Here is a 24,249-nt window from a genome sequence, read left to right on the forward strand (position 1 = left end):
GGTCAGCAGCTTGTCTCTGAGACTGTGTGGACTCAGACAGGAGCTGGCAGTGTCCATGGAGCAGGACAGAGCCACCCAGACATTAGTGAGAGCATCTCCAGCTTCTGCCCACTCTGGGTTCCAGGTGAGCAGCTGTGCACGGTGAGGGCACACAGAGGCGGTGTGGAAAGCAGGTAAGTGCCCCTCACTGCCCAGCCCTCCTTTCCCGGGCAGGAGCACAGGGGTCGGGAGAGGTGGGCCTCGGTCCTTGCAGCCTCTTCCCCTTTTCTGACCTGCAAGCTGCATAGTGACCGCTGATCCCTGAAAATGCAGAACCTTGGAAGTGACACAGAGGCCAGGCTACAGAGGTGGCAGCCACGAAGGCTCAGAGAGGGGGTGGAAGGGCGAGCGCGTGTCCCTGCACCCCAGGGCCTCTCGGGACAGTACCCTGGAGGGGCCACACCCAGCCTTCCTGTCCTTCTGCAGTCCTTGTCGATTTTAGCTCAGTTGGTGGCTCGTGCCTGTCATCCCAATACTCAGGAGGCTGAGGCAGGAGATTGCTGAGTTCAAGATCAGTCTGGGCTACACAGTGAGTCCTTGTCTTAAAACAAAACAAAACAAGAGGTGACTTGGCTGGGATCATTCAGGCCACCTGCTTCATTATTTAGTTTTCCAGTTTATACTGGCAAATCTATACCTGAGTCGCCATAACTAACACAACTATATGGCTGTAATTATAGAGTAACATATGACTAGTACTTTGTTATGCTTATTGGGGTTAAGCAATTTGTCCTTTGAACAGGTAGTAGGTCATATACAGGGCATCATCCTGAGATGCTGCATTTTGGCAGGATCCAGGGAACTGTAGACAAAGGCTCCTGCAGGCGCCTTTGGGATAAGGAATCATCTTGCAGAAATGTCTCGAGGTGTTCTGAATTCCCTGGACACACAGCAAACCGGAAGCTCAGTTCTAGACTGGACGTCCTGGGCAGTGGCTCCGAGGTTTCACGACTCCGGCAGGACTGTGCCACCAGCTGAGGTGGGTAGGGCTGGTGCTCAGAGCTGGGCAGGGAACCAGGGGAGACCTCCCGTGATGCCTCCCCTGGGCTGGCCCTGAGTGACTGGCCACCCTGGAGGGAACGAGCGGGCTGAGTCAGGCTGGTGTGACCCTCGTATCATTTCTGCTTCCCCTTTTCCTGCCTTATATTCAGACTTGCAGAATCTTGGGAAACATGATTTGTTTTTGTGCACAAAGAAGAACCTAAGAGAGATCTGTGAGTAAACTTTCAGAAAAGCTTTATTTCTTATTTTTTTTAAGTACCAGGGAGTTGGAGGAAGGCTTTGGGCTGCAGGGTCCTTGAGGGCCTCTCTCCTGCCCTCAGCGCTTCCGAGGTGAGGGATCAGCAGACGGTCGTCCTAACACAGGAATCCGAGCTGCCGCTGGGTGAGGCCGACACATCCACATTCCCTGTGGTGCCCTGGCCTTGGAGGAGTCGGCCACACTGCACCCACAATGCCCCTACGGCCTCCTGCCGAGCACTGCGGGGTGGGCGGAGTGTTCAGGGCCCAAGGGTGCTGTTCTGCGCACCCCGGCTTGCCCCTCTATCTCCCTCCCTGGTGGAGGCTGCAGGCAGAGGCAGCCAGGCTTCCTGGCCTTCCCAGGGCCAGAGGCGGAAGACAGGGTGATGGGAATGCTGTCCTCCTCTGATGGGGCCTTGACTATTTTGGTAGCTGGAAGAAACAGCATGTTCTGGCCAAGAGCTCAGTTTGCAAAAGCCTTACAAAAGCAAGGAAAGAACAGGGGGCAGGACAGCAGCCCTCCTCCTCCTCTTGTCTCACTTACAGGGGCAGCATCCGCTCGCTCGACACTGAGGAGCTGCTGCAAGATAGGAGACCTGACGGTCCTCGGCTCCTCAAGTTTGTGTCCCTGACAGCCCCACGCTGGCTGTCAGCTTCTGTAGCCAGGAGCTAGAGTGGCCCAGAGGGCTGGGGGCAGGGAGCTGGGAACAGAGGCGGCAGTGCCAGCCTCAGGCCCAGGCTCCAGACCCCAGCCAGGGAGGCCATGTCCGCTCCCCTGCACCCTGCGGGCTGCTGCCAGTGCCACCACCCGGCCCAGAGAGCTGGAGGGGCGTCAGGGGCTCTCTCCTCCCTTGTGGTGGTGGCTGACCTGGCCTTGTCCTGAGCAAGACGTCCCTGGGGTGCTGTAGGCACGGTGCTCAGATTCGGGCAGCCAGAGGCCTGGGCGTGGAGGTCGGAGCCGGAGCCCAGGGCCTCTGTACTGCCTCACATGGCTGCCTCTAAGGATTTGACTGCTTCTTCTTCTTTCCTTTTGTAGCACTTAAACATTTATAGAGAGCCGGGGTCAGGGTCAGAGTTAGGGCCAGGCCAGGAACGGGGTCATGAGTAGGGGAGGGCCCCGAAAGCATGTGTGAGGCATGCACCCCTGTGGCTGTCTTTGCTCCTTAACGTGTGCAGGGCAGACAGGAGGCAGCGAATCCGTTGCCCATGGCAACAGCTCTGCTTTGCAGGTGGGCCGGGCCGGCTCCTTCCGGGGCTGCGGTGAGGCGTGCACAGTGCCCTTGCAGGAGGACACTGAGGGAAACCCGTGGGTAAAGTGGGGACCTGCTGTCCATGTGGGAGATGGGGCTGAGGGCCAGGAGTGAACGTCACCCATAACAGTGATGACAGAAGCAAAAGGAAGAGAGATGCAGACTCGGGGAGCAGCAGCCTGCAGAAGCTGCCAGAAGAAACGGTGGCAGGGTCAGAGGGACCTGGGCCGCTGAGCTGGACAGGGAAATGAGGCACAGTTAGAGGGCTTGGAGCAAAATAAATCTCCCCAGGGCAGGGAGGAAGCTCTGTGTGCCAGAGACCGGAAACGCATATATGTGGGCTCCAAAGGGCCCAGGGGAGAAGGGAAAAGATGATTCCAGGAGGCTCACAGGAGGCTCGGGCTGGGACAGGAGGGCAGAGGAGGGTGGCCAGGGTGGCCACCAGGAGACAGCGGTCAGAAGAGCGGAGGTGCTGGAAAAAGCCTTTGAGCTGTCGGTTACTTTTTAAACTCAAATAAATCCAGGTTCTTTTATATTTATCTTTGCCCCTTCCCTGGGGAGGGAGCCAAGGCCTCTGGGATGCTAGGCATGTGCTGTGCTGCTGAGCTACACAGCCCGCTCTCTGATTCCAGAGCAGTACAGGGTGCGTGTCTGTGATCCCAACACCCTGGGCAACACAGCATGACTGTGTGGTAAAAACATAAACATCAACAAGAGATAAATAAATAGAGGAAAGGGAGAAGAAAAGAAAAGACAAATATCTGGTCTTCCAACTTCTCATGAAAACAAACGTTCTGGTAGCTCAGAGTCTATAATCAACCTTAAAAAGTGTCTGCTGGCCCGGGAGCTGCTGCCCCTGCGAGTTGAATGAGGTCACAGGCTCTGGGCGCCCCAGGCCCCAGCACCTGGGTCTCCTTATTTCCTTCATGGGGTTGGCACTGCCCTGAGCTCAGCTCCACAGAGGTGGCACCTGCCTTCCCTGCCCATTCGGGGAGCCAGGGCCTCTGGGCCACCCTGGGGAGAGGCTGTGCTGGGCAGCAGAGGGCACTGGGCTCCTTGAGTGTGGGAGAGGCCAGCCACAGTGTCCAGCCCACATTTCAGGGTGCTGTGCAACGGTGACCCCCGCAACACTGTCAGTGTCGCTTCCGGCCTGCAGGAAGAACACACGACAGATTCTGACGGTGTGCAATCTTGCCTTTATTTGTCTCCACGTGGGCCCCGCGAGGCCTCTGCTCTGCCACCAGCCCTTTCTTGCCAGTGGACTTTCTCTATCTCTCTCTGTGCTTCTCTCTCGTGGCGGGAGAGGCATTCACTTTTATAGGGTAACAGTGGCCAATCAGTTCAAAGCGTGCGATGCGGGCTGACTGGCTAACATCAGTTGTTGCTAGGCAGACTATCTTACAGAGCGGGTTGTTTAAGTCGCCAGGGCAATCAGGGGGCAGGAAGCAGGCGCCAACTTGGCTCACTCGATGGGAGGGGTAACTTAGCTCAGGCTTTGCTCTTTTCTACAGGCCTCACGTCCGCCAAGTAAAGCGACTGGTGTCGGCCGAGGCTCCCAACATCTCCCCCTATTTTATTTACTTTGAATGAATGTATGCATCGCAGCCCGCCCTGGATCGAGTGCAGAGGCTTATGCCCTGTGTTGAGGCCCACCGTAGGCCCTTGGCTTGGACCCTGGTCGGCCGCCCCCAGGTCCACCAAGGCCTTGAGACCCTCGTCCTTTTTCCAGGGCCAGGAGTGAACTGGACGGAACCTGGATGCACATAGGCATGCACTCATGCCCCTCCGTGTGATCCCCTCGGAGAGGCATCTAGATCTGGGCAGATTCTAGTAATCCAGCGGCTTTCGTGCAGTATGGGGTAGGGCCTGGCTTAGGTCGAGTCGTGCTGGGGAGGCACGCTCTTACCCGTCATTGACTCACCTACCCTGCTGTGTGGTGTCAATAGGGAAGGAGTGCGGAAGACCCGCCACACCTAGACCCGGTCGTAGGCCAGTCGAGCGAGCCATGCGTAAGCCTGGGGGTCATTGTGCCCATCACGGGCTGCTGCCAGGGCCGCATGGGCAACCATGCGGACCTGACGATGTGCCGCCGCAAGGCGTCCATTAATGAACGATGTGACCCATCGGAGCAAGCATGGTCCTACAAGTAAGAGCAGAAGCAAGGAGCACAGGGGACCTAACAATGGTAAAATATAGGGGAGCAAGCCATTCCAGGCTCCCCAAAAGGGATTGTCTTGTAGTTCTTTTCTTCTCTTTTCTAGGTCTTCTTGCAGTTTCTTTAATCGGTCTCGAACGATTCCGGACTTGTTGGCATAAAAGCAGCATCTTTCCTGTAAGGCAATACAGATACCTCCCCTCTCTACAGTGAGTAGATCTAGGCCCCTTCTATTCTGCAGAACAACCTCTGCAAGGGAATCAATTTGATCTTGTATCTCCTGAAGGGTTCTCTCAACTATAGACATGTCTTCTATCAATTGCTTGGATAACTGAGTATATTTGGTTAATGAAACTCCTAGGCCCGCAGTCCCGGCGGCCAGGGCTCCAGTTATCCCCAGACCAGCCAAGAGAGGTAAAATCAGTACATCTCTCTTATGTCTTTTTATAAAGGTGTCCACAGCTGGGATGGGCATGGGTTGGTCCCCAGGGACAATACCAATGTCAGGCAACAAGTAAGCTAGGCCACATAGGCCGGTCCAATTACTGGGCAGGTAGGTATAAGCATGACCATTGCCGCAAGCAAATACTTTGCCAAAGGGGGCACATAGCGGCGAGCTACTACTTACATTGGTTATGGACTCACACAAGGCGACTGCCAGCGCTCCAACAACAATATCGTAACTATTATTTTGTGGGTACTTTTGGAAACAGGATGCATTAAACTGTCCCATAAACTGGACCCGAAATGGAGGCCCATGTGAGCAATTATAGGGTGTGCTATAATTGTAAGGTTCACTTTCATAGTCTCTAAACGGCATGGCCAGCGGCCATGATTCTCCCATCATCATACACAGCCAACAATCGGAGGCCAGCCCTGGGTCAGTAAGATTGAGTGCTTTGTGGGTAGCCTCTAATATGGATTCAGTAGCGGGGTCAAGGTTAATGCCTCGGGATTTTGGGTGTAGGAGTGGATGGTAATTGACTTCAGGGAACGGATTTAATTGTTCCCATCGCTCGATGACCTGTTCCTGCCGGTACTGGTCTTGGACCCCTCCACCGTCAGAGATGTGAACGGGAGTGGTCATAGACCAACAGACCGTTTCTCCAACCTCTCCATTACAACCTGACTGCATGAATGGAGAACCGCCTACAGCAGCGGGAATATGGTTAGGGGCAACAGGGCTTTTAGTTGTAGTTAGCGTTGCCATCCAATAGGTTGTACTCTTAAGTTTGCATTGTTTTGTCTCTGTATAGCATGTAACATGCATGGATTCCTCAAACTTAGTGCAGGGACATGTGGCGAGATCACCAGGCCCTGAGGGACTCACCTTAGGCTTAAGTATGCACTGATAGGATGGTTGACTAAATCCTCCTGCAGTGGAGGGGTACACAACTGAGAATGCTGTTTTATCCCCACAATCGGTCCCTGGTCCTTTTTTGGCGCTAGGTGGTATACTGCTTACCGTGCCACCTCCGCAATCGCACGGACTGCCAAGAAGGCTCGTGCGAAGATCTATTCCAGAAGCGGGGCCCCCCAGCCCCGCATGTACCATACTTATCCTGAGGAGTGCTAGGACAACGCCCCCAACGAAAAAAGCAGCCTTTTTCGGGTTCATCTGGCTGTCAGGCCTGCTGCTGGTCTCCGGCAGGACAGGATTAGTCTTCAGTCGAAGGGCTTGTCGCACGCGTCAGTCTTTCTGAGACCCACAATGGTTCTCGTCCCGGTTCCTGCGGGAAAACACAAACCGCACCTCGGTTCCAGCTGACTACCGGATCCGGGCCCATCCATTGTCCCGTCAAGACATCTTTCCATTTTACCCATCCCTTATTGCTAGGAGATGGATTACAATGCTCCATAGCCGGGGGGTGGTTGTTATTGTTCAGGTTTAAAAAATTGTATGTGAATAGTGCCATGGATAGCCGTGCCTTTGGGGGCAGGCCCTGGCCTACTCCCCCTTTTTGTTTATATAAGATTTCTTTGAGGCTTTTGTGAGCTCTTTCAATAATTCCTTGGCCTTGAGGATTATATGGGATCCCATGTTTTAAGTGTACTTTTATAGTCTTATAGAACTCATTGAAGGCTTTTCCTGTATAGGCTGGTCCATTGTCTGTCTTTAATATTTTGGGCTTGCCCCACGCGGCCCAAGCTGCTAAGCAGTGATTGATCACATTAGATACCTTTTCACCTGTCTCTGCAGTTGCGAATATAATATGAGAACAGGTGTCCGTGGAGACATGGACATACTTAAGAGATCCAAATTCTGTTATGTGTGTGACATCCATTTGCCAAATATCGCCAGGGATCAACCCTCTGGGGTTAACCCCCATTGATATGGCAGGCGTGTGTGTGGCGCATGAGCCGCACAGTCGCACGATGTCCCACGCGTCAGCCCTGGAGATGTGGTACTGGTTGGCTAGCGTCCTGGCATTGACATGGAATTTGTCATGGAACTGACGGGCTTGCTCTATTGGAGATAACATATTGAAAATCCATAACGGGCGAGTGGCCACGTCAGCAGCCGCATTGCCCTGTACCATGGGCCCTGGTAGGTGTGTATGTGCTCTTATGTGAGTGATGTATATTTTGTTGTGTCTATTTATGAGCAATGTCTGGATAGACAAAAACAAGTTAGTTACTTTAGAAGTTGGTTTAATTGGGCCTGCAGTCTCAAGGACCTGCATGGCGTTGACAACATATTTTGAATCAGAAACAATATTAAGGGCCCCTGGGAACTTCTCGAGGACGGTTTGTACAATTTGTAACTCCACCACCTGTGGTTGATCTGGTTCAAACTGTATGTTAACTGGAGGCATGCCTGAGACCACATAGGCCCCTATCCCAGTTTTTGACCCATCAGTATAGACTGTTGTTGCAGGAGTAAGGGGTGCAGGGGCGGTGATTTTTGGAAATATCACCGGATGTTGAGTAATAAACTGTAGTATAGGGTCCTTAGGGAACTGATTGTCTATCTCCCCAAGGAATACACATCTCAGGATGGCCCAAGTATCTATGCAAGCAGTCAGAATTTTTATTTGAGAAGCGGTATAAGGCACCCGAATAGCGTGAGGCGTAGAGCCAAAGTGCTGGATGGCTCTACTATGTGCCTCCAGAGCCAGAGAAGCAACTGCTTCCGGGTAATGTTCAATAATCTTGGCAGGTGAAACTTTAGGGTGCACCCACAGAAGTGGTCCTTTCTGCCAAATCACTGCCGTGGGCTGGGAACTGGTCTGCAACAAGCAGACCTCAAAAGGCTGTTCTGGGTCAATTCTCTGTAATGTAGCTTTGCTTAGGGCCTCTTCTATCTTTTTTAGAGCAACTCTGGCCTCTGGGGTGAACTCTCTAGGGGAGGCAATATCTGGATCCCCTCTTAGGAGATCAAACAGGGGCTTTAAGTCCGAATTAGGGACGTGTAAGTAAGGTCTGATCCAATTTATATCTCCCAGTAACCTTTGCATGTCATTTAAGGTTGTAAGATTATCTGTTCTGATGGTTACCTTCTGTGGAGAAATCGATGTAGGGGAGACTTTGGTACCCAAGTAAGTCACTATGTCTCCTCCTTGAATCTTGTCAGGGGCAATATGTAGATTAGCCTTTCTCAGGGCCTCGACCAACTGGCCGAGCATATTATTTAGCATGTCTGGGTCCCTGCCGCTGAGCAAAAGGTCGTCCATGTAATGCACACATCTTATCTTGGGAAAGGATTTCCTTAGGGGGGCCAGTAGGGAATCAAGGTAAATCTGACACATAGTGGGACTGTTGGCCATACCTTGGGGCAGCGTTATCCACTCGTATCTGAGATCAGGGCTTTCTTGGTTAATGGTGGGTAAGGTAAAGGCGAACCTATGGGTGTCCTCTGGATGCAGGGGGATTGAGAAGAAACAGTCTCTAAGATCTATAACATAAATTGGCCAAGACTGAGGGATGGCTGAGAGAGCTGGCAGCCCCCTCTGGACCGCCCCCAGGGGCTGCATCTGCGCGTTGACCGCCCTTAAATCATGGAGCAGCCTCCACTTGCCTGATTTCTTTCTAATAACAAAAACAGGGGTATTCCAAGGGGAGGTTGATGGCTTTATGTGCCCTGCCTGAAGCTGGGTTTTGACTATCTCGGTTAACGCTAAAAGCTTCTCCTTGGGTAGGGGCCACTGAGGTACCCAAACTGGACTCAGGGACTTCCAAGTGATCTTAATTGGAGTAGGCAGGAGAACCTCCTCAGCGGCCCCTAGGAAAAACCCAGCCCGTGTCTACCTTCCCTTTTCTCTACAGGTACGGGAGATGTCCGGCCCTGCAGGGCAGAGCCCAGGCCCTTGACGGGAACATATCCCTGATTTTTAAGTATACCCTTGGCTTGAGGAGAGCAGGTGGATGTAAGAGTGACATCCATCTGAGTGAGGATGTCTCTTCCCCACAAAGATACCGGCAGCTGTAGAACAAAAGGTTGAAAATGTCCTTGGTGAGCCTCCTCATCACACCAAGGCAGGGTCACGGCACTAACCTGGGGGGCAGCCACCATCCCCAACCCTTGGAGTGTGTTGTCAGCTGTATTGGTGGGCCAGCTAGAAGGCCAGTCCCTCTTGGAGACAATGGAGCGGTCTGCCCCTGTATCCAGGAGTCCTGTTATATTTCTACCATTAACCCTGAGCGAGAGCATGGGTCTTTTATCAAGAGTCATATGAAGTCCTTCAAAAATTTCTCCAGAGGAGCCAAAACCCTGATCCCCTCTAACCCGTTGTCTAGACTGGAATCTCTCATGGAGACTGGGGAGCAATAAAAGTTGTGCTATCTTATCCCCCTCATTAATCACCATGGTCCCTACATGAGATTGGACCATAATCTTAATGTTTCCTGTGTAGTCTGAGTCTATAACCCCAGGGAGCACGGTAAGGCCCCGGAGGGCTGTGGAGGACCGTCCAATCACTAAACCAACTGACTTTTCAGGTAGCGGTCCCTTGAAGGTGGTCCCGACCACCTGAACGCCCATATCGGGCATTAATAGGAGTCTGGAGGCGACACAGAGGTCCACGCCTGCTGACCCAGGGGTAGCCCTTGTGGAGGGCTGCCACTTTGTGTTGTCCTGTCTAGGGGGTGGGGGCCCGTCCGTAAGGAGGGCCCCCTCTGGCCGTTTTTTGGCTCCTGAATTCCCCTGCCACTAATGCGGTTTCCCTGGGCATCAAAAACTGATCTGCAATCTTTCGCTTTGTGTGTTCCCTTCCTGCATCGTTCGCACACGCCTATTGGCCCTTCCCGTGTATTAACACTGTGCGGACAGTCTCTCCTAATATGCCCTGGTTCCCCGCAGCCAAAACATCCTTTGGGCTTACGATCTCGCTTAGGTCCGGAAGCACCCTTAGCTTGTGCTGTCGCGGCTACAAAGGCCGCCGCAAGCTTTGCTGCAGTCATCTGCCCTCCAATCTCCCTACAAATCCTAATCCAAGCATTGAGATCCTTGTTTTTATGCGGGGCAAGAGCCGCTTTGCACTCCGTTGTGCATTGTTCAAAAATGAGTTGTTTGATCAGGGGCTTTGCCACTTCTTGGTCTGAAAAAACTTTATCAGCCGCGTCCTGCATCCTAGCCACGAAATCAACAAATGGCTCTGTGGCACCCTGTACTATCTTTGAAAGGCATAATGAGGCCGCCCCCGCACCGTTCACCTGTTTCCATGCGCGGAGCCCAATATTAGAGATTTGGTCATACACCTCATTGGGGAACTGAGTTTGGTCATCCCTATATTGACCTGAGCCCTGGAGCATATCTTCGTTCCACCTTGCATGCCCCCTGTTAACATTCTTTTCTGCTTGCTCGATGGCAAACTCGGCATACCAGGCTCGCCAATCAAGATAACTACCCGAAGGAAGGCACGCCTTGGCCAGCTGCATCCAGTCACCCGGTGTAAGAGGCTGAGAGGCAAGATTCTCTAGCATAGCTATGGTATAAGGAGCTGTGGGCCCGAAGGTCGTGACAGCGCTTTTTAATTCTCTGATCTGTTTTATTTCAAACGGTTCCCAAACATTGCGCCCTTTGCCTGGGGCCATTTGCACAGGGTATACTCCATAAGGACCGTAATCTAGTCCTTGCATCGGTGGATCCCCTCCGAACCATCGTTCACCCTTCCATAACCGCCCATGAAAATACCGTCCGCCCCGCGGCGCGACGTCATAGGACGGCGGTCGCGACAGAGTGGAACGGGGCGTCACTTCCTGTGCCGGCTGAGAGAAGGGAGAGTCCCCTGTAGCCGCCTCTCGGCGGGGAGCCGCTTCTGGAAAAGAGCTCCAGGGCGGAGCGGATGGCTCTCTATCTCCTCCCCGCCAGAGAGCGCTCGGGGGTCCTTTCTCCTCTCTCTGCTTTTCTCGGGCGGAGCACGCACACAATTCACGGCGCAACTCGGCATAGGGGTTTTTGGCCTCTCGGCTTCCTGCCCCACCTTCTGGTTCCTCCTCGCTATCTAAGTCGGAGGACTCCAGAGCTTGGGTGTCCTCTATCTTTCCCTGGATTTTTTCCCCCTAGACAGATCCCTCCCGAGAGCATTCCGACTTTGCCTGCTCAAAAGCCTTGCGTGCGTCTATGATTTCCGCGTCTCTAACTGCCGACGGGAACCCCTTCCCCTCCCCTTTAAGGCACGCATGTATCATTTCCCACAGGGGGCGAATAGCCGGCGAAATATCGCCTTCCAATTCCGCCGAGGCGAGGTCCCCGCCTAACTTCTCCCATGACGGCAGGTTTAAATGCCCCGTGGGTAAAAACCAGGGAGCCACCCTATCTACCTCTGCTATGAATAGTTCCAGTGTTTTTTGACCTACCCTGAGGTCTCTAGCTTTTAAAAGCTTTCTAAGGGCCTTTACCAAGGGCCGCGCCTCCGCGCTCGGTAAATTACCCATCTCTAACCTCTAAGGGCTGTAACTCACCACGTGTGACTTAGAGAACCCGTCACCTACGCATGAGCCTGAGGGGAGTCTAAAAGCCCTGTAGGTGCGCGCCACCCAGAGCCCAGGCTTATCCCCCACTCACCTGTCCGGCAGCACCACGCTGGAGCGTTGCACACCACCACCGCGTCTCGGGGTTGATCAGTCCCCGTACGGGCCACCAGATGTCGGTGTCGCTCCCGGCCTGCAGGAAGAACACGCGACAGATTCTGACGGTGTGCAATCTTGCCTTTATTTGTCTCCGCGTGGGCCCCGCGAGGCCTCTGCTCTGCCACCAGCCCTTTCTTGCCAGTGGACTTTCTCTATCTCTCTCTGTGCTTCTCTCTCGTGGCGGGAGAGGCACTCACTTTTATAGGGTAACAGTGGCCAATCAGTTCAAAGCGTGCGATGCGGGCTGACTGGCTAACATCAGTTGTTGCTAGGCAGACTATCTTACAGAGTGGGTTGTTTAAGTCGCCAGGGCAATCAGGGGGCAGGAAGCAGGCGCCAACTTGGCTCACTCGATGAGAGGGGTAACTTAGCTCAGGCTTTGCTCTTTTCTACAGGCCTCACGTCCGCCAAGTAAAGCGACTGGTGTCGGCCGCGGCTCCCAACACAACACATTTCAGCAGAATGCGGCAGCTGCCTTGGAGAGGGGTCAGGGGCGCCCTGTCCTGATCTCTGGGCGTTGCTGAGAGAAAACTGGGCCTCGGCTTTGTAGAAGTTTGAGGGTCCCTTCTAGCCTGCTGTCCAAAATAGAGGAGACACTCACCAGGCATTTATTATGTTTAGATCATTTAAATTAAGATGAATCAGAGTTAAATAAAATGTAAGAGTCCGTTCCTCGGCTGGCAGCTGCTCCCTTGCTCAGTCCCCACTTGTGGCCAGTGGTGCCCTGGTGATTCCAGGAGGCTCACAGGAGGGCACAGCTGGGCACAGGTGGCCCTCCGCCTGGAAGCTCTCCCTGGGCACTCTGGAGCGGGTGCTGAGCTCGGCCCCTGGGGCACACGTTGGAAGGTAGAGCCTCAGGCGCAGCTGGACTTTCCGAGTCGACACCTGCGTCTCCCTAAGAGTCCCCACTCCAAGCCACGTCTAGGCCTCTCTGATCTGAGATTGCCTCCAGCTCCAGAAGTGAAATGTGAGAATCTGGGTTCCCGCTGGACCACATCTCTAGGAAAGGACCAAGTGAGGGGCAGGAGCCGTGCAGATTCGGACTCACTGATTTGCCTAGAAGGAGAGAACTGGGAACGCAGAGGTTTGCCAGTGGCTAGCATGGCCGTGCTGGAGCCAGAGACAGAGGAAGCCCTCGGGTTTCTGGGGTAGCAGAGAGGCGAGGAGGAGGCTCAGGCTACGTGTGCGGTGCCCCTCCTGCCCGGAGTGTCACGGTGCCTGAGAGCCCTTCCCCAGCCCTGCTCGCGGGCCTGGCACTCAGTCGGAGAAGCAGGCACGGAGCCGGGGAGCAGCCTGGCCACGAAGGCCCAGAGTCTGGCTCTGGGCTGCAGCTGGGACCTGGAAGCCGAGGGTGCACAGAGTGGAGGAGAAAGGGTTAGAACTGCTGCCTGCTGAGCAGAGGCGCATCTCTTACAGGACAAAATTGCAGCTGTAGATCTTATTTAATTGATATTACACTTTATTGCAGAATGTTAAAATTTTAATGTGTCCATAAATCCATTTCCCGCTTTCAGAGGAATTACCCATGTGAGGATCACAGCCCAGAGAAGAGGCCGGGGAGGGAGGGTGAACCCAGGGTACCTGCCTCTAACACTGCAGGAGGCTGGGAAATGGTGCCGCATGGCCGGAGCCAGCTAGTGAAGGCTGCTGATGAGAGACGTGGGGCATCTGCGGGGCCACCTGCTCTGATGCACAGGGGCACAGACAGCAGGGACGGACTTGGGACGGGTGGGTCAGCACTGAAGCCTGCCCGGTGGAAACCACCGTGTTCCCAGCAGGACAGCAGGTGAGTCAGGTTCCCAGCCAGAGCTAGGAGTCAGGTAGAGCTGGGAGAGACCTCCCGGAGCCGGGGAGCCCGCTGTGAGCCCACTACCGTGGTCTCTGTGGGCTCCCTGGTGAACTGCACACCTGCCTGGAGCCTCTGCTTTCTGTATGGAAAGTGCAAAGGGCACCGATCTCCAGGAGCTTGGGACAGAGTTTCACTGCTTCAGGGAAAGCACCTACAGCATGATGGGTAATTAGTGCCTGTCAGTGTGGCCATTAGTCCATTAGTCAACCAACCATTTGGGATCAAGTCTAGAGTAATGGCCCAGGACATGCTTGGGAAGGAGAGGCCGGAGCGTGGGCCTCTGTGTGCTAGGGGTCCTCCAAGCCGTCTCCCCACACACCCTAGGCAGTGGGCAATGCTGTCCCTGTCCTCCTAGGGACCATGCATGCTGAGCACTGCCAGCTCTCCCTCTAGGCATCCAGATCTGACAGGAAGTGAGCTTGCTGGCCCCGCCCTGCCATTTCCGAGTGCAGTTTGCACGCCCTTGGTCCTCTGTCTGGTGTCCAAAATCAGAGCACCTGAAAGCAGGCACTGTTACAGCGCTCTCCGACATGGTGCAGCGGCTTGAAATGTCAGCCTGTTGCTCAGCCTAGGGTTGCTCCAACAACTAGACCCATGGTAGTGTCTGTTGCTTGAGCGATGAACAATCACAGCCCAACAGACCCAGACAAATCTCAGTGGTTTAAATCAGTGAGGGACCTGCTGGTTCCCGTGGTGGAGGATGACCCTGACCATATGCTGGGGAAGTCAGGGTCAGGGATCTTGAGGGATGTAGATAGCCCTGGACCACCATGATGTTTCAGGGTCATTATGAGTCCTTCTCTGAGGAGAGCAGCAGGATCCCAGTCATGGAGAGGGGTTCTGACCTCCAGGGCACTGAGCAGGTACACAGCGGCCTCTGAGAGGCTTCCATGGGGTCTTCTGTTACACAGCCGTGGGAGACCAAAGCAGCGGGGCATACACATGGCTGAGGGCGGAGGCCCAGGGAGCAGGGGGATCTGGCTCATGTTTCTGGTGCCCCTCGTGGGCTGCAGCAGTAGCAAACCACAGCCAGGTGGTCCCTTTGCATGGGTGACAGAGAACAGCCATCAGCCTGCCTGCTGGCCCTTAAAGCTACTCCTGATTTGGTTTCTTTTTAATTTCCAGGGGCCCAGGGACATGGGTGTCTGGACTTCTGGCACCAACACCCTCCTACATCTCTGGGAGATCTACGTCCTTCCGAGAAGCCCAGGGTGGGCTGGCTTTATCCAGCATGTGGGGGTCTGTGGCCTGATGGCCCTTATTTCAGCGAGCCTGCTCTCCGTGGCTTTCTACTGGTTCCTGCCCCTGAGCGCAGTGGTCCCCGCCTGTTGGGTGGTCACCTGGGCTCTGCTGTGCTGCTCCAAGCGTGCTCGGTGCTTCCTCCTCCTCCTCTTTCTCTCCTGTGGCCTGCGTGAGGGCAAGAAGGCTTTGATTGCTGCCGGCACAGGCATGGCCATCTTTGGACACATCGAGAACATTTTCCACAACTTTAAAGGCCTCCTGGACAGCATGACCTGCAACCTAAGGGCAAAGAGCTTCTCCATACATTTCCCACTTCTGAAAAACTACATCGAAGCCATTCGGTGGATTTATGGCCTCTCCACTCCGCCAAACCTATTTGATGACCTCATTTCTTGGAATCAGACCCTGGAGGTCTCTCTGTCCAGCTCCAGCCATGCCGTGGAGGCGCAGCTAAATGACACCAGGGGGGAGGTCCTGGGCGTCCTGCAGCACACGGTCACCATGATGGAGACGGTCTCCTCTCTCGGCCGGAAGCTTCTCACCTGCGCTGGGCTCTTGCTCCTCCTCCTCGGTACCGGGCTCTTCCTGAAGCGGGTTCTGGGCCCGCGAGGCTGGAAGTACGAAAACGTCTACATCACCAGACACTTTGTCCAGTTTGATGAGGAGCAGAGGCGCGGGCAGAGGCCCTGCGTGCTGCCCCTGAACAGGAAGGAGCGGAGCACCTATGCTGTGGTGCCCTCTCTCCGGCTGACCCCCAGGGACAGAAGGGCCCTGGGGCTCTTCCTGCTCCCCGTCCTCGCCCACCTCTGCATGTGGGTGCTGTTCGCAGCCGTGGACTGCCTGCTGTACTGGCTCCTCTGCTCAGTGGGTGGACAGCTGCGGAGCCTGCCAGGGCTGGAGGTCCACTTGCAGCTGCATGGGGAGGTAAGGGGGCACTGTTGGGTCCTGGCAGTGAGCTGGCACACAGGAGCCCGGCACGGCCGAAGATAGCACAGGATCCTGCTTTCCCTAGCTAGGAGGAGGCCTCTGAAGCCAGCGTCCTTGGCCCACACCAGTGTGTGTGGCCAGGCCACAGCCTTTTTAGATACCAGGGGAAAAGCCACTCTCTGCCTTTCCCGCTCCTGGTGTTTTAATGGGAAGCAATCTAGTACACACCTGCTGTGATCTCAGAGTGCCTGTCTCTGGACACTCTTGGGAAGCTCTTGCACAGGTGCTAGAAATCAACACCCGCTAAGCCGGTGGCCCTGGCCTGGCCTCCAGGGACATCACCGCAGAACTGACAGGGGGTAAGAGCATGCGGCACTTCCTCCAGAGTCCCCGCAGGAGCCGCTTTGCTGGGGCGAGGGCTGCCCTCCCCATCTTAGACTTCCCGTTTCCCTGCGGAAATTTGTGATGATGTTGACATTGAAGAGGCTCTGGACATGGTCAGACCCTTGCGTTAGGTTTTTTAACCCTGGAAACTGAAAATAATCAGGTGGAGTGTGTGCCTGAGTGTGTGCCTGAGTGTGTGTGCATGTGTGTGCATGCATATGCAAGTGTGTACACATGTGCATGTGCACAGGTTATGTGTGTGCGTGTGATGTGTGCTGGGCTGACATGCTGCCTGCCCAGAGCAAACTCTATGTGTTTGATTGGCCCCCTCTTTGATAAGTTGCCCTCGACTGCGGAGGCTGCTGGCTCCTCTCAGGGGGAGGCGATCCTGGATCCTGCTGCTGCACCTCTCTCCCCTGCTCAGCGCCAGCCCTCCTGCTGTGTCCTCCTTTCCCCTCTCCTCCTGGCTCAGCAGATCCGTCCCAGTCCTGCCCTCATAATCCCTGGTTCTTCTCCAACTTGATTACTCCAAGCTCTCTGCTTCCCTGAAGAGTTCAGTTAATTACGAGGTGCACTGTTGCTGGGACATTTGGAGCAGGTGGAGAAGGGACACAGTGTTCCAAAGGAGAGCCAGGCGGAGCCTCGCCAGGCATCTTGGGGTGGCCGTGACAGTGACAGAGGCCGCCTCTGCCCGCTGCTCCCTCTTCCTCCCTCTCCGTCCTCCCCAGCCTTCCTGCTAGTTCTGCCTCTGTCTCAGCCATTTCCCAGCCCGTGCCCGGCCTCCATGCCTGTTTTGGGAATTCTCTGGTTAGACAGCAGAGGAGGGAGCCGGCTCTGCCCTTCCTGAAAACCCCAGCAGCTTTTGGAGGGCAGTGCCAGTGCCAGACACGTCATCTTGGGGCACTTCTGGGTATGAGTTCCCTGTCCACCCCCGGGATGGGGGGCTCGGGGCCTGCATAACGGCAGTGGGGTGCTGGACAGCAGATGTGAGGGGCTACCCCGCACCCTCCCTCTCCAGTAAGCTCCTGCATGATCAGAAACGCCCAGTCTGCCTTGTCTCAGGGTGCCCGCAGCCCCCCTCAGCCATGCAGAGGGGCAAAGGAAAGTTAAGTTGGGGAGACGCCCTGGCTCGAGACTTTGCCAGTATTTCTCTCCCACTTTCAATGTTTTAAATGAAGAAGATGAGAAATGATCCAAGTTGAGCTGGCCACAGAGAGAGGTTTGTAAAAATAGCCCCACTGTGTTCTGATGGGCACCTACTCTGTGCCTGGCACTCAGCCAGGGTCCTTTCCCAGCTTTGACCCCAGCTCCGGCCTTCGGCTCAGTGCTGCCAAGTGTTTACTTAAGAGGAGTAAACAGCGTGTGTGTGTGTGTGTGTGTGTGTGTGGCCACAGCTTGGCATCTGGAAAGAGTGAACTTGTCTTCCACGTTACCCTCCACCAATTCTGCACAAAAAATTGACTCAATCTTCCCGAAGCCCAGACTCCCACTGCAAAAGAGTCCCCAGCGAGGTTTCTAAACCAAATAGCTTGTTCTCCGCAGGCCGACTCCTGGGGCTTTCCCGCTGCAGGGCCGCTCATCATGGCTCCGGTGGTATTAAAAAGAGTATGCGCTCTTCTTCAGGGCCTGGGACTGCTAATTGCAGCCTGGCTGTCTTTCTGAGAAGAGAAACCACACAAATGTTTCCGCTGCTCAGGCTGGGGGCCAGGGGTCTCACACTCTGCCCAGCCCTGGGGTGGGTGCAAGACCGCCTGCTCTCCCCTTGTGGCTGGGCTTTGGTTCTGCTTTGCTGAGTCCTTTACCTCCTCTGCCCTGGCTCTAGCTGCTTGGATGATAATAGCTTACTAAGTACCCTGCCTGTGAAGTCAGTGCTCCATCCTAAGGTGCTTCATCTACACTGCGAGTAGTTTACTCATGGGCAGATCTGGTCCATTAATTCCTGACTTACCAAATTAGAAAGCAAATCCACTGAGGGAGGCGATGCCTTTCCCAGGTCAGGGGAGGAAAGGGCCGACAGTGTAGGCTTCCTTCCTTCGTGGATGACAGGCTGGTGACTCAGTGTCCCCGTCTGACCTCTGACAGGCTTCTGAGGGCGACTGGTTTGTCTCTTGCCTTCAGATGGTAATGAAGGCCCCTTTCTGGGCAGCTGAGGTGAAGAAGTGCCTGAGGTTAGAGACCTCCGAGCAGAATGGGGAGCCCTTGTCATGGAGAGCTTGGGATGACCTGACCACCCCGAAGAGAGCGTTGAACACTGCACAGGAGCGTGTCCCCTGCCCCCTGTGTTCCCCAAGACTGCTTAGAGCCCCGTTCAGTGGCCCAACATCTTCACGCCTGGTGGAGGTGTTACCCTGACTGGGAGGAGGAGACCGAGTCCCCAGCTGATGGGCTGATGCCCATCTCCTCAGACCCGTGAGTGCTGAGTTAAGCCTACAGATGCCTTGCGTGGTGAGATCTCCTCACTTCTCCTTGGCCCTGTCCCCAGCCTCAGGCTGTGGGCAGGCAGGGCAGGCACACTTGGGTACCCTTCTTTCAGGGGACCTCTATCTGTAGAAATTTGCTTGGGAGCGCACTGCTGCGGGTGCACAGAAGATCGCACTGCTCCTTGTAGCACAGGAAGACACAATTGCAAAGCTGTCTTGTGAATTTGGAGACAAACACTACATGCTGCAGGGAAGTACTGAGAAAGGATTGTAGCAGGAAATCACACGGTGTGACTGTTTTATGCTTTCATTTTAGAATCAAGGAACTCAAGACATCATCCACGATTCCTCCTTTAATATATCCATATTCGAACCCAGCTGTATGCCCAGACCCAAGCTCCTCCTGGCTAAGACCTGGGCTCCTCTTGGTGTTATCCTGGTGGTGTTGGTGCTGCTGGGCCTGTTATCCTCCATCCTGATGCAACTCAAAATCCTGGTGACCACGTCCTTCTATCCCAGCGTGGAGAGGGAGCGCACCCGATACCTGCATGCAAAGCTGCTGAAGAGAAGATCAAAACAGCCGCCAGAAGAAGCCAAAAGGAAGCAAAACAGATACTTCACAGAGGTGAGGTGGAGAGGGGAGCGTAACTTCTGATTAAGATGTGTGGCGAGGTTGGAGGGCAAAAGGAAAGGAGGCTTTAATGCCCTCTTCGTCTTCACATCAGGGCTTGATTCCCAGCAGGAGGGGGAGTGTTGAGAGGGAAATTACAAACCCACACGTGTAAGCACTGTGGTTTGAATCCTTCAGAATTCTGGCTTCAGGTCAGAGCATTCAGCCGTGCCATCAAGAGGTCCTCTGCACTGGTTATTACAGGACAATCCCACTTTGCAAAGCTGAGGACAAAGAAAAAGATGACAGCAAGTCTCTCAATGCAGTAAACTTCAAAGAATTTTCATATTCTTCTGCATTATTTTATAGACACACAGATGTAGTGTCTCCCGTGGACACACAGAAATGATCAATGATCATGTCAAAGATTTTATTTTATTTGCTTAGTCATTGGGAAAAAAATTGTAACAGATTCAAAGTGTGTGCACGTGCACACATGCACACACACACACACACACACACAGGTCATCAGGGGTCCAGAACGGATTTGCTGAATAGTTGTAGCTAGAACTGGCTCCTTCCCCAAGGGTTGTGGGCAGTCAGTTGTACTCGCTGTTAGAGCGAGGCCAAGGTCAGAGTCCCTGGCACTGTTGCTGCCTATAACTTACAGAACTGGAAAAGAACTCAAAACCAACAAAACCCATAAAATAAGCATTTCAAAGTCCTCAATTTTTCCTAAGACCAATAGCCCATAGTGAGAAATTTCTGTTGGGGGTATTTGGGATGACTTGTGTTCACACATCCTCTTTTCAGGTTCATTTCTGGCTTCCGGCCCTGGAAGTGATTAGGAGGAAACACAGGGACGTGGCACCTGAACACAGTCTGTGAGGGGTGATGTCGTGGGGCCACCTTGTGCCACTGGCTGTGCCCCCGGACTGCTCGTCACAAAGCTAAGTGGATGCCAGGTAAATGCCTACGTGGTCTATTTCCAAACAAAGTGCAGGATTAGACCCTGTCACGTATAACAGGACTCTATCCAGCCACCTTCCTGATGCCTCAGAGAGAGCACCACTCAAAGAAAAAACAAGACAAAGACAGTGGACATCTCTACAGCAATGTCACGGGCAATGCCAAGGAGAACATACGAGTATAAAACCAGCAAAAATCTTTTCAATTTTTATTATGGCTCATGGGTGTTCCCCATCCTACCAGTGTCTTCCCCAAGTCCCTGATTCAGAAAGTATTCCTGAACCCACTTCCACACCTCCCAATTTTTTTTCTTTTCTTTCTTTCTTTCTTTCTTTCTTTCTTTCTTTCTTTCTTTCTTTCTTTCTTCCTTCCTTCCTTCCTTCTTTTTTTCCTTCCTTCCTTCCTTCCTTCCTTCCTTCCTTCCTTCCTTTCTGTACCAGAGACTGAGCTCATGACCTTGCGGTTGCCATGCAGGTGCTCGAGCCCCTGAACTAAATTCCCTGCCTCATTTCCCAGTTTCTTCCCCCCACTGCTTCCTCTCCTGAACCCCACATGCCTGTGGCTCTCTTGTTCTCTTCTAGCAAATCCTCCAGCCTAAGATTCATGACTGAGTCACCTGGAGGCCACATCTGTCAAGACAATCTAATGATCTTGTTATAATGCACATTCTAGACTTCTTTATCTTTAACTATCTCAAAATAATGGGGAGGGAGAAAATCTCCTTGAATACTGATTCTATTATTTCTAGAGTACCAGGGTGGGGGAAATTATTTTTATTTTAACATTTTAAAACACTTTTCCTTTTGAATAATTTCAGACTGACCAAAAGTTGCAAAAACAGTAGAATTCCATTTGCCCTTCACCATCAACCCAAAACATTAACTTCTCCCATGACCATGGTGTAGTTCCCCTCCCCCCCTTTTTTTTGGTACCGGGGATCAAACTCACGATCTCATACTTGCCAGGCAGACACTTACACCAGTGAGCTAAATCCCCAGTCGCTTGGTATAGTTCTTAAAACCACAAAAATAACATTGGAAAATGCGTCACCTGTAGAATTCACTCTGTTTTTGTCATTTAGCCCACTCATAGCTCTTCTGTGGTCCTTGGTTCACTTGTCTCCTTTCTTAGTCCCACAAACTGGGGACAGTTCCTCAGTCCTTTTCTTTCATGACTTGACACCCCTGCAGGGTACTGGCTGGGTATTATGGGAAATGGCACACTGTTGTTTCTTCTAATTAAAATCAGGAGATGCATTTTTGGTGCAAATGCTTCAAAAGTGATGAGATTCCTTTTTTCATGCACTGTGGAGGGTGGTGCATGGTGTCGACATGTGTCATTCTGGGAAGTCAGTTTTGGTTATTTGGGGAAGGTGCTACTGGCCGCCACATTCCACCACTGTGAATTGTTGTCTTTCTCTGTGTGATATTTAAGCATCTCGTGGGGGAAGTTCTTTGAGTCTGTGCTCGTAACCATGTCTCACATTTTTTTCACCCTCTGATTTTCACATCCATGAATGTAAAAATTACTACCATCGTGACCAGGTGTGCTTTCTATTTTCTTCCCCGTGTCTTCCTGGAGTTCTGCGATGAGGAACTACACTGCCTTAGCACATCCTTGGTAAAAATGGCTCTCAGTTCGGAGGGACCTCAGAGGCTTCATGGCCTTCCCAGATGTTGGAGCTGAGGAACCACCAGGGCTTGTCCATTGAACCTGTGCCCTTGGCCCTAGAGATGGGCCGAGCATGTGGCCTCTGCATGTTGGGTCCTGGATTTTTTATTTGTTCACTGTAAGCTCCTGCCCATCTGCTCAGAAGCCTGCCCATAGCACCATGTTTTTACCCATCTTATTCTTTGAAAACTAGTCCAGACAAGCCTATTTGAAGCCACCTGTATGTGGCCCACTTTGCATGCCCTTTTAAACCTCTCCTCCTATCCACTGCCTCCAGGAGCACAGCCCACTTCAGCCTTCTGCACCCAGGCCTTCTGCACCATGCTGCTGAGCAACCCACCGCAGGGACACATTAGCTTGACCCCTCCCTGGGAGCTCCCGAAACCTCCCCCTCTGGGGGGTCCCCTTCCCTCTTCCAGCAACCTGTCCAAGAGCTGCCTGATAAGACTGGTGGGTTAGTGGCTCCTCTCATGGTCACATTTCTTCCCAAGATCAGTCCCTCAGTCTCTCAACTGCCTGCAAGATAAGTCTCTGTGTCATGAGGTATGGAAATTAGGTGTGAATAGGGCCGGTAAGTCAGCAGAGCCAAACTGTTAGCATGCTTGTTAGCCATCTTTTCCTTTACCTGACACATTACCTGGAACCCACAATTTAGAGGGTGAAGGTTTAACTTAGCTCACGGTTCCAGCAGATTCACTCCATGGCCAGCTGTCTGGAAGGGAGAAATAATATCATGGCGGAGGGTCTGGCAGAGCAAAGGTGCTTAGTTCTTGGTGGCCAGAAAGTAGAGCAGGGCAGAGCGTCAGAGAGAAAGGGTGAGGAGTCCAACAGAGCATCCCAGAGCCACCTGGACACCCTCAGAAGGTTGCTTTACCGTCCTCAGGCGGCCTCCAAGGCAGCCATATGACACAATTAAAGCTTAATGACCATGTACGTGACGAACTTTGAACACGAATTCTTTATGGTCTTCTGATTTTGCCAGCCTTGGTTAAGGACAAAGAAACCGCTTTCTTAGCCAGTGGTTCCCAACCTGGTCACAGTTCCTGGGGTACAGACATCCCAAACATTGCTGCTGCCCAGCCTCACCCTCAAAGAGCCTGGCTTTGCTGAAGTAAGTCCTGGCACTGGCATGTTGGAAGCTCCTTGATGATTCTAACAAGCAGGGAGGATTGAGAACCACGGTTCTAAATTCTAAGGAGTCTTACAGAATTGGAGAGCTTCAGTGGTGAAAATTCTTCAAAACAAGAAGCTGGCGTTAGCAATCTGTCTGGCTCAGCATTCTCAAAGTGTGTTCCTCCGGCCTTCAGAGGAACACTGTTTTCATAAAAACAGTGATGTAGTGAAGGTTTTTCACCAACCTGTACTGCCGATTTCTGGCCCTGAAGATTCACAAAGCATAGTGGAATAATGAAAGACATTGAGAGATTCTAATATTAAATGTATAATATTGCAGATTATAATACATCTCTTTCAATCTGTGCAACCTAGAATTTCCTCTAATAATTAAACCAGAGAACAACTCTACCTGTAGTAATTATTAACATCTTTAGGACCAGCTCTATAGCTCATGCTTTGGTAAATGCTTGTGCAAAATGCATTTGAAAAATGGACGCATTTGGAATCTTGGCCCTATACAAACACTGTGACTGTGGACTTTGCTGTATTTTCTTGTGTGTTTTTGTCTGATTGTTTGTGCTTGTGGTATTGGGTGTGGAAGCTTGACAAGTACTAGGCGCTCAAGGTCGGTGCTCTGCCACCCCAGCCATGCCGAGCTTTCCAAATAAACCAAACAAACTGGATGATACGTGGATTTGTGTTTGCATTGTAAGCTTATTCCTTCTACAGAGATGTACTTCATGTTAACCAAGGCAAAGCATCTTCTGTTCAGTTGTTAGAGATTACAGGTTGGTTCTGAGGTTCTAAATTATATTACTGAGCATATTTATTTATCTGACTACATCACCAGCATCCAGAGCAAATATTTGACCAAAGCCACATAGAAGGTTCTGGTGATGCTCAGGAACTCCCCTTGGTGCCTGGCTTTGGGGACCTACTTCTGCTCCCAGTCTACTCAGCAAGTCAGACAGACACTTCGCCGATGAACAGGAACATGCAGCAGCTTTAGGAAAGTGCTGGGGGTGGGGAAGCCTGGCACCAGCAGCCCTGGTGGGGCTCTGGGCATCGCTCAACACCATCCCCAGCCCACCCCTCTGCTCTGTAGCAAGGGGATTAGGAAGGTGGGTCGATTTCGTTGAAACCAAATCTCCCTTTCTACAGCAGCTGGCTCTGCTGCCTCCAGTAACTCTGAACTGGTCACAGTGCTCCCTGTGTGTCTCTTCCAGACAGGTTTGTCCTCAGTCTGAAGTCTCCTCCAGGGCAGGGCAGACTGGCGAGGAGGCGCTGCCGGCAAAGGCTGTTTTGAT

The 24,249-nt window shown here is 52.9% G+C and overlaps 1 protein-coding gene across 1 annotated transcript; it reads left to right on the plus strand.

Moving 5' to 3' along the window:
• The first annotated feature begins 1,194 nt into the window (after positions 1 to 1,194).
• Dcstamp (dendrocyte expressed seven transmembrane protein) lies at positions 1,195 to 23,625 on the plus strand. Its single transcript, XM_023561766.2, has 4 exons — positions 1,195 to 1,253; positions 14,729 to 15,769; positions 18,893 to 19,201; positions 20,000 to 23,625. Exons 2-4 carry the CDS (start codon positions 14,741 to 14,743, stop codon positions 20,072 to 20,074), a joined length of 1,413 nt encoding a protein of 470 aa, XP_023417534.1. The 5' UTR covers positions 1,195 to 1,253; positions 14,729 to 14,740; the 3' UTR covers positions 20,075 to 23,625.
• Positions 23,626 to 24,249: the final 624 nt, after the last annotated feature.

Source organism: Cavia porcellus, unplaced genomic scaffold (genome assembly GCF_034190915.1).
Source record: "Cavia porcellus strain 051 isolate PalLab524CR breed Dunkin Hartley unplaced genomic scaffold, mCavPor4.1 scaffold_10, whole genome shotgun sequence".
NCBI classification, from domain to species: Eukaryota; Metazoa; Chordata; class Mammalia; order Rodentia; family Caviidae; genus Cavia; species Cavia porcellus.

Excerpts from the sequence above, each read along its gene's own strand:
- Dcstamp (XM_023561766.2), top strand. The coding sequence starts at position 14,741 with ATGGGTGTCTGGACTTCTGGCACCAACACCCTCCTACATCTCTGGGAG. Across the intron at positions 15,770-18,892 it reads ACTTGCAGCTGCATGGGGAG|AATCAAGGAACTCAAGACAT; the intron begins GTAAGGGGGCAC and ends CTTTCATTTTAG. Across the intron at positions 19,202-19,999 it reads AAAACAGATACTTCACAGAG|GTTCATTTCTGGCTTCCGGC; the intron begins GTGAGGTGGAGA and ends TCCTCTTTTCAG.